Source organism: Pomacea canaliculata, linkage group LG4 (assembly GCF_003073045.1).
Source record: "Pomacea canaliculata isolate SZHN2017 linkage group LG4, ASM307304v1, whole genome shotgun sequence".
Taxonomy (NCBI): domain Eukaryota; kingdom Metazoa; phylum Mollusca; class Gastropoda; order Architaenioglossa; family Ampullariidae; genus Pomacea; species Pomacea canaliculata.
The window spans coordinates 17,220,634-17,230,743 of NC_037593.1; the positions used below are offsets into that span (position 1 = coordinate 17,220,634).

At 42.6% G+C, this 10,110-nt stretch overlaps 1 protein-coding gene across 1 annotated transcript; it reads left to right on the top strand.

The window, feature by feature from the left end:
• Positions 1–282: 282 nt before the first annotated feature.
• Positions 283–5,660, top strand: LOC112561970. Its single transcript, XM_025234854.1, has 4 exons — positions 283–666; positions 1,894–3,051; positions 4,089–4,394; positions 4,755–5,660. Exons 2-4 carry the CDS (start codon positions 2,081–2,083, stop codon positions 4,756–4,758), a joined length of 1,281 nt encoding a protein of 426 aa, XP_025090639.1. The 5' UTR covers positions 283–666; positions 1,894–2,080; the 3' UTR covers positions 4,759–5,660.
• Positions 5,661–10,110: the final 4,450 nt, after the last annotated feature.

Sequence of the window (10,110 nt, forward strand, 5' to 3'; positions counted from 1 at the left end):
ATACGCATGTACCCAATCCTTCTACAAAATATCTGGTTGGTAGTATTACCAGTGTCAATCAGCTACGTTGCAGATGCCTCTGATAGCAAAGTATCAGATAAACACAGTGAAAATACAATTGTATAGTTCAATTTGCTACTGGGTAACAAACTTATGTTGACAGAACTGTTTGTACTGATTAAACTATATTGTTGAAAATACTCTCGATTATTAATAACTTTCTTTATTATACTAAATTGCCTTTGTTGTTTATTGGGGAGGTACGCTGGGGGCTCTGAGTCAATGAAGGTGTAATTAGCAATTTAGTGTAAGTGTGCGCGTACACGTTATGTCGGCGTGAGTTGGTAGAGGTGTCGAGAGTGTGATCAGCCCGAGACAGCGGCAATCGCAACCTCTGACCATCTTTGCGTGCTCGTTTCCCGGAGTTCACGACATCTGTACACACCACTGATGATAAAGCTTCCGAACAGCCAGAATTCGTGCTTCTGTGCGCGAGGGTCGTATCCGTACAACACCGGGACGCAGTACAGGAAGTAGCCATGTCCCAAGCAGCCAGGCGGATTTCTGTATGATTACTGTGTACACCGTGTCAGTTGTGCTATTGAAGAAGAGAATTCAAACAACGCATGCATGTGCGTATGGTCGAGAAGCGGAATGTCTTTGAATGTAAGTGAAGTTATTTTCATCTTTTGCCCGTTTCTATTTGGATACCTGTCTGAAAAATTAGCATTGACAGTTGAAGTCCCACTTGAGTGACAGATGATATATATATACAGTGTATGGCCATTTAGCCGTGCGCAAATAGCTTGGATCCCATTGTTTGACACTATGAATCATAGGACCTGGACATGGCCTCAAACACTCGAGACGTGTTGACAGCTGGCATTTTGGCATTTCGAATGTCCGTGATGGACATATGCTATCCTCTACTGCAGATTAAATATTTGAATGTTGGCTTGTAACTTCAAGACGTATTTATAGAAGATTTATGGAGGCCGCCATTGTAACCGATTCACACCTTACAATGTTACAACCTTAATCCGCGGTAAATCTGCAAAAACAAAACGACTCATATTTAAAGCATTATTTTTAATTCGATAATTTGATAAAACTTGAAATTGTACAAATATGTTACATACTCAGCGTAATTCACTTCAGTTTCTGAATCTATAGCGAGCACATGATATTTGCTTTGAATATTTAGAGATCTTTATGAAAAGATGTGAAATAAAAAAATTAAATATTTGATATTTTTGTTATTCTTAAATAATAATTTATTATTAATTTCTTTTTTATTATTTATTGAAATTCATTCATTAGCAAAAAATATTTAAGCCACGGACCACCTAAGCCGAGGTCAATCAGTTTGGACCCCAATCATCGCGGCTTAATGGTTTACAATGTATTCCAAAGTCTTGTGCGTATTGAAGGAGTGACTGCTTTTGTTCAGAAGTTTTAGGGACTCGTGCCTTAAGTTTTATAACTGACTAGTATGCTACGAGTTTCTATGTAATTTTGACTTTGAATTTTATGCGAATACTTTGTGTGTTCTTGAAACTCTCTTTCACTCACTGACGAAGATAATCAAACTCTCTTCTAAAATAGACGAGAAGCTCGTGGACAGGTTTTGTAATTTGTAGCGAGAAAGAATGCGTGTGATTCAGTGTTTGCTTGTCTGCATCGTTGTGTCCTTCACAGAAAATGATTAGGCTAACCATAACACTTAGCAACTATGACTTTTTAGAAAACGATAATGGAGAAGATATATCATTTGAGAATTTATGCTATTTTAATATACTTATGCTATTTTAAGTTATGCTATTTTAATTTACACATTATCGGATATTACATTTTAATAGACATAAACAGTGTTTCATTAACGTTTTCCGTTAGTTTTTCTTTTTGGGCAGAGACACTGACAAGGGATCCGATCTCCGGTCAACTGCAATGGCTTGTTTTCATCTGACCTCCGAAAATACTGTTCAGAGCGAGGGTGTTCAGTGTTGTTTTGTTGGCAATTGCGCTGATTTTGGTTTGCCAGAAAATATCTCGATCCCTGCAGGATCAAAAGGAGCCGCCCATGCCTCTCTACCGTGACCTGTTCGTCCAAGACACCTGGCCAGGTGTGGATCTAAGTCTCGGCCTGTCGCTGGAAGGGCTGCCTCGGACAGTGTACTATCTGTGGTGCGGTGACAAGCAGTTCCTCTTTCGACACTACCTTGTTCTCCTCTCCTCCATCAGGATTCTTCGAGCCTCAAAGATAATCTTTCTGCACGACCATCTGCCTCAAAACGACGGCAACCTCTACAACACCTGGTTTGACGAGTTCAAATACTCCGTCCCCAATTTCCAGCTGCTTCAAGTCTCTGCTACTTGTGGGAGAAAAGACGCGCTGAAGGCTGTGTTGGAGCTCTTGCCGACAGAAGGAGGAATTGTTCTGGGCGAAAATGCCCTTATTCCTCGTCTGCCGACAGGAATAGAACACATGCCGTTATGGTTGGCCTTGTCTGGCGAGGACGTCAGTCGTGGAGTGCTGATCGCGCAGCGTGGCTTCAACAACACAAAGTCACATGACTATCTCCGTGACGTCAAGACAGCCAAAGCCTCTTGCGTCACAGCGGAGCAGTACACGGCGCCTGTTGACGACATTCATTGCATCATAGTCGACAGTGACGTACATCCCCGTGACGTGTGGCAAGGGCAGACGCCGTTCGCGGAGCTGGCTCGCTGGCTGTATTACGGCAGGCGCTCCCCGATACTTGCACTTCCTGACCCCAGCCGACCCATCCCGCGTATCGCGCACTACGTGTGGCTGAAGGCTGACCCCTCAGCCACTGACCGTGACCTGCCCTTCTCCAAGTTCCTGAGCATGATCAGCGCCCTCTACGTCGGGGGCTTTCAACACGTGTATGTCCATGGCAACGTGGAACCTGAAGGCGAATGGTGGCGACAGTTACGCTCGGAGAACGTCACCTTCGTCAGAACTGAGAGGCCGAGTTCCATGTTCCAGATGGACTTTCCTATTCTTCCGGCCAACAGCGACCTCCTCAGGTATTCACAGTACATAAAATCTATCATTGTGTGTGTAAGTGTGTAAGAGTGTGTGTTCTTACAGATGTAATTGCCTAGCGGCTGGAGTGGCAGCAACCTGTAGTTTGGCTCATCAATGGTAGGCCTCCACAAAAAAAAAAGTTTCCGACCGCGTGCGCACGCACACACACATTCTTAAAAATTTTAGTAAACCAGCAGCTGTTTCTGACTACTTCACCCTGGTATTTTACTAAGACTAGATGACAGTGTATAAACATTTTTACTCAAATACTTAAGTGGCAAAGAGTTTGACTTAATGTGGTACATCATAAACTGTTTTGGACAATGCAAATTGGTTTTGTGCAAAACCCAGCAAAGAAAACATAAAATCAAGGTTTAAATATTCTCTTAAAACCAGCTTTACATTCTTTAACAATGTTATTATCATTCATTTCTTCAGTCTGTTGTTAATTGTCTTGACACCTTACTAAAATATCATAAAGTAAAATGCCTCTAAAGAGTAACTATACAACTATAAAACAAGGTAAGCACAGAAAATTCAGTCTAACTTTTTTTTGATAAATGTTCTTTTTAAAGAACTCATTCAAGAATTTTAGAAGTAACTCATCTACTCTAGAACATGGCTGTTCTAATGATTAAACAATTAACAGCTCTTATCTCATCTTATTTTCAATCTTTCCCGAGGTAAAATATAACTTCCTCTTTAGAAACTGCTCGGTTTAACATGTCACTGTTTTTAGAAAAAAAATTCTTTCAAAGAAACGTCTAAATGTAGCGCGTACAATTTTAAGATGCTAAAAAATGAATATTGTCTCTAAAGATGAATTTGTTTAAAAGATTTTGCACAAAATTTTCCCAAAACCTTCTGGTCTGTCTTTCTCAGTCAGTTGCCTTTCTCTGTCATTCACTTGTTTCTACTTTTTCCCATCTCTCGCATAACCTGGCCTACTCCTACCACCGCTGACTGCCAGCATCATCTCTTCATCAAACCTCCCTCATCACAATTACACTCGGCTGTCTCCTTTTCGTGCGGGCAGAGCCATCTTTCTCTTGAATTACGGTGGAGCCTACATGGACACTGACGCCGTGTGGACGAGTCGGGTGCCGGACTGGCTGCTACACTACCCGGTCGTGGCCACGTTCGACTGGCCAGCCTATAACTCCTGGCCTGACTCCTTCAACCTGGGTGTCATCATGGCCCGACCTCAGGCTCCCTGGTTACGTCATTGGCTGACCACGTTTCGTCACTACCGGCAGTCACATACAGCTTTCACGGCCATCCAGTTGCCATACCGGGTGTATGAACACTACCCGACGAGCTGTACGTCTATACGCGTTTACAGGTGAGAGTGGGTAATTAAGCCCACAAACATTATCCTGAAGCTGAAAGAAGCCAGCAATACAGACATCAGTATTGTACTCGAACATGTTCATCTTGTCAATGCTAGATGCATTTGGAGAGCTAGGACTATATTTGACATAGACGCAGGTGTAAACAAAAGTTACGTCGAGGTGTATCATATTTCCTAGCGATGCTGTACGCAGGCCTGCATACCGGAAACGGAAGGTGATTGTTGCATATTCTAGGAAATAACGCCTCGCGTCTAACTGTACTCAGTCATAAGACGAAAACTGTACTCAGTCCTTAGTTATGCCTTTACTTGGGTGGGTTTATTTATTTTTTTTTTTTTAACTGTTCATAGGTGATATGCTTACGATGACATATGCCACCCGACGTGGGAGAAGGACTTCCGGCGAGACATAAACGACAGAAAATCGACTCTGCCGTTCAACGTCACAGATGTACACGCCATGCACGTGACCGCTCCAAAGCCGGCTGTGTCATGGGAGACTCCTAAGACACTAAAGGAAGGGACTGACTTCATTGCGGAGGTCGGCCGCCATGTCCTCAAGCAATGTGGCAGGATGGACCTGTTATCGTGACAAACTGAATTCGGCAGCTTCATCCTTTAAGAAGTAATTATGTTACCATGACAGTCACTTTTTTTTCGAGGACGTGGCGGGAAGAATAGACTGTGTACGTAGCTGTGTCCTTGAGCTGTTTCTGTCAATATGTTTGCTTGTGATGAATGAGTCACGAATTACACATTTCAGGAAAGGGGTCGTACTCAGTATGAGAGACTGGCAGCGTCATTCAGGCCACACTGTTTATCTCGTGAATTCGGTGAAATCACTGGGATGATAGTCTACTGGTCCGGCCCAGACTTCAAGCCTCGCAGCTGTGAACACGGCGGACACATAATTGTGCGGCGACTACATCAGAAGACCAGCCAGTATTTTTGCTCGGGAACCTCAACCACTGTGACGTTAGTGAGCAGCTTCCCTGTCTCTATCTCTACGTCACGTGTCCCACAGAACCGCTTGACAAATGTTTTGGTAAAGTGCCGGACACACTTTTTAAGTGCCGCCCGCCACTTGGCACATGCTCTGCTACACACATACAGACATAGAGGACAGTCAAGCCAGGGTTATTTAAAGTGCTTCGTGTTGTTGTTGTTGTTGTTGTTGTTGTTGTTGTTGTTGTTGTTGTTGTTCCAGGCGGAGTTGCACGTGTGTCACTGCTCTTAATAAATTTTGCGAAGATTGTTTTTAATGAGTTGTAATGAAGGAACTCAAAAATAATGCCCCAGATGCACGACACATGACACAAGAATAATTCTACAAATTACCAAATTAGTAATTATAATTATAAAACAAGCTGACTAGTAAAACACGACCATTGGAGAGTAAAAATCACGCGACTGAATACAAACGTCATCATACTCACTGCCGTATGCGAATGGCTCGCCGAGCAGCTTTGCTTGCAGTGGGCCACAAACATAAACAAAAGAAGATAAACGGAGAGAGAAAGAGAAAAAGAGCAGCAGAGCGAAAGAGGGGGTGGGTGGGTAAAAAGGTCATGAGAGACAGAGAGCGTGAGAGAAAGTAGTGCAAGAGAGATAATAAATAAGTGTTCACGTCCAACCAAAAGAGAGGTTAATAGCCGGCTAATAAAATCGCTTCATGATATAACTATTTTAAAAACACGATTAAACTGTGCAGAGGACCCATGAGCTTTTGTATTGTGCACATAAATCATCACAGTAAGAAAGGTTCGCACTGCAGTCAGTGTAAGGTCGATAACCTGACCACAGGACTAGGAAGAGTAAGCTCCCGTCACGATGGCGTCTGTTGTTAGAATACGAGACTTAAAAACCAGAAAGCACCTGCATAGCACTCACCATCTCACACGAAATTCCCACCACCTCATCCTCTCTAAATGTAAAATGACTGGGGAAACACTATCGTCTTGAAACAACAACAAACGACAACAACATATCTTTAAGCCGATCAACGTGGTTCAATACCCTTGGAGGGTGACAGAATAATAAAAAGCTTGAAGTCGGGCAGTCCGATGAAAATGTGTGGGTGCAGACACGTGCGTGATTGAATGGACAGCACATCGAAACATTCTCTCTCTCAATCATCAGAACAACCAGAGGTGTCGAGGTTCTCACACAATGTTCTTTTGAAGTCGTGCTCAACTCGGTGACAGAGGTGACACTTATCTCACACATCAAGGTTCTTTTGAAGTCGGCTTCACACTCGATAAGACTGATGTACACTGTGTACTGGTACTTTCTGATCTCGCTGTGACTGCGAACACTGTGAGGGGTTTGACCGATTTCGCGACAATATACTTCCTGTTGCTGATGCCTCCACTTATCATTTAATATTGACAGAGAAACCACATACATCACGTAGCAAATTGAAAAATTATTTAATTCCTATATAAGTGCTGTGCCCAAACAACTAATGTGTGAGTCAACGATGATTAATTTGATTAGTTACTTCTGTAGCCGGAGGTCAAATCCTGGGGAAGTGCATAGCCGAGTGGTCAGAGCGCTGAAGTCCTAACTGAGAGCCTAGTAGGTTCGATACCCGAGCTTGGCAGCAAAATTTCTCAGTCGATCCAGCCGTGGGTACCTCACATGGGTACCTGACTCATAGAGAGCTGGGGAAAGTAAAGCAGCGAAGGAGAGGATGTGGCCCCCGAGAAAAGGTCTCTTACACATCCAACGACCTGAAAAGGCGAGGTGACGACCTTTACCAGTTTTAACCAAATCATCTTTTAACAGTAGTAGAATCGACTGTAGGCTATAGTCGAATTGATGCTGTAATTTTCTAGAATAGATTATGTTGCCCAAATCTCTTTATATCTATACAAAATGCCAGCTATTCGGTGTGGTCTTGACATCTTTGTTACCTCGGAAATCTCCTGCACCAGCAAACAAAGGTGACGATAGCAGTTAAAAGTGCGAGATTGTACCTGGCTTTAAGTGTTTGTGGGATAGGGAGGAAGTAATAGACCACAAGCACAGTTTGCTTCCCGGCCTGTCGTACAACCACGAACTTGTATTACTGGACTGCTGGCAGATGATTTTTTTTTCCAGTTAGCTCCTAAAACGAGGCATGAGCAAAGCTTCCGGTTTATCCACAATTTCAGATTAACTACGAAAAGGACGCAAATTACAAAGCTTCCGGTTTAGTCACATTCATTGTTTAGGCTCGCCGAGACTAATAGCGGAGAACTTGGCAAGTGGCTAAGCGTTGGTCTCGGCAGACAGACAGCAGTCCACCTATACACGTCCGTGTACAACCCACGCGTTTTCAAGCGCAACAATGATGCTCTCAGGTGGCAATCGCCACAAACTTTACGATGCGCTGAACTTTGTCTATAAAAGTGCTGCACGCAATGTCATTCGTTTACTGTCTGATTACATGGAGACTAAACCCTGTTTTTTTCTGTGAATAATTGTGCACACCTCTCAGCGCACTAACAAAGAATACAAACGAGTATAAACTGAGTAAAAGGAATTCCTCATAAGTTTTTTTTCTTTGCGACAGAAGACTTGTGATAAATATATATTTTCAACTTTTGATGGTTTGATTTTATTTGAAATAATAGTTTCAATCATCTGCTTTTGCTTAGTTTTGAAAATTGCTTCACTACATGCATTGCACTAATTAGTAGGCCTTGGTAATTGAAATTGTCAGTACAGTTGCTTTATTTAATCCATTATAAACGTTTTCACTGACAAACGAATATAAAGAGAGCCTGCTAGAGTAGTAAGGTGGGCTGGCGGGGTAGTAGGGCTAGGTAGAGAGGTGTTGTTAATGTTGATATGTTTTCGTTCTGCCGGACACGTCTGGTGTCGGACGGCCACTGGGCACCCGAGTATTTATCACTCATGGACCGTCTGGAAGAATGTTCATGCATCTGGTCGTAGAGACCTCTGTCTGCCACCGGGTGTTACCTGCAGAGGAAGGTGTGTAACAGAGGAGGTGCAGGTTGTGCATCCTCTTGTTAAAGGGTGTCAAAAATGTTTCCTTGCCCCGTGTTTACTGGGAGGACACAATTAAACTTTTTCTCTACCCACTTTTCCATCACCAAGTATGCAATTACACAGTAACTCCTTGTAAATAAAACATCCTGACACCAGCATTGGTGAAACAACGCCTAACACTTTCTCAGCTGTCACACTGCACCCTGCTGTCTCACGCACACTCGATGATCTCATCTTCTAAACTCCTCGAAAATCCAAGATATCCTGCACTTTCTTTGTCCAACAAGAGACACTGGTTTTTTTTTTTTTTTTACTTATGCTTTCATGCCTTTTTTGTTAATGGCAAATAACATTTGACGAGGCAACAACATCAGTGTTGGTAAGGGTGACTAGCAAACGTCTCAGATTTAATTAAAGTTAATTAAAAAAGGAGATTTCTCTTCCAGAAAAACTTGCGAGAAAAGTAAAAAAATTTGTAGCGCTACTAGTCCACGGCTTTATAGGTACTTCATGCTTTTTTATGTACTATTACAATTCTGCTAAAATATGTTTAATGTTTCGTTTTAGTAATGCCCCATTGTCACAAAACCCTTTAATTTTGATCGTCTCATTGTTTAAAATTAATGCAATTTCTAGTTAAGTTCATTATTTTTTAATTTGACTGCTAAAATTGAGAAAACATTGTAACTGATGACTTCACCACAATCCATCTGTACTCACTGTGAAGACACACAGTCAGGTACTCATTTTCGCCAGTTGAGTCGACTGAGTGAAGTTTGCCTCGTTTCACGGGTATCGAACCATCGTGCCTCTAAGTTCGGACGCCAGCGCTCTAAACGCTTGGCTATCCATTTCACCGTAACCTTGCTGAGGCCCTGCACGAATCATTAATTGTAATTGTGATTTATTTTTCATAATAATAGCATGCTTACAATTCGATTGTCAATATCTCCACTTTATTTAATAACGTCATACAGTAAACGTTAGGAAAAGTGCACACGTGATCTGTACCACGACATGTTAGAGAGTTGTCAGTGAATGGTCAGTGAATGGTCAGTGAATGTTGAAAAGTAACGTAAAAAGGACCAAACTTGTCGCACATATTCTATATTTAGAAGGATGGAGACCTCAGATGATGGTGGGCGGGTGCATGGTGTACTTAAGTACTCTTGAACCCGGTTCTTAATTGATGAATTGCGACACCGCTACGCCCCCACCCCACCCCACCCTGAGCGTACACATCACTCACAGCTTTCCCTGAAACGTGGCTCTGTTCCGTATTTTAGCATAAAATTGTCGTGCACGTCAGTTCTGCTGCATTTGTCTTTCTATCCCACATCAACAACCAGCGCCTGTGCTTTCGTGGCTAAAGAAAGCCAGTCACCTTTCCACATGCCAGCTGCCTCTGGTTCTTTGGGATCCTCTTTCCTGTATTTCTTGATCTTCGTCTTTCTTGTTACGGGAAATATATAAAGTAGGTGATAAATACTGCCCACGTAGCGTCTCAAGGTTTTTGTAGGTGTGTGTGTGTTGTTTGGTTTGCTGACATATTGTGATGCTGCAAAGCCCCAAAACTTTCTTGGTTTGTTAGAAACATATGAAGCATGCGCTCTGTAATATTTAAATAAAAGCACATTTTGGAAGTGGGGGACTGGAACGTAAGACGCTTGGCATTTATCCGGGCTCGCTGAGCCACTCAACGCTCCTCCGT

Excerpts from the sequence above, each read along its gene's own strand:
- LOC112561970 (XM_025234854.1), top strand. The coding sequence starts at position 2,081 with ATGCCTCTCTACCGTGACCTGTTCGTCCAAGACACCTGGCCAGGTGTG. Across the intron at positions 3,052-4,088 it reads GCCAACAGCGACCTCCTCAG|AGCCATCTTTCTCTTGAATT; the intron begins GTATTCACAGTA and ends TCGTGCGGGCAG.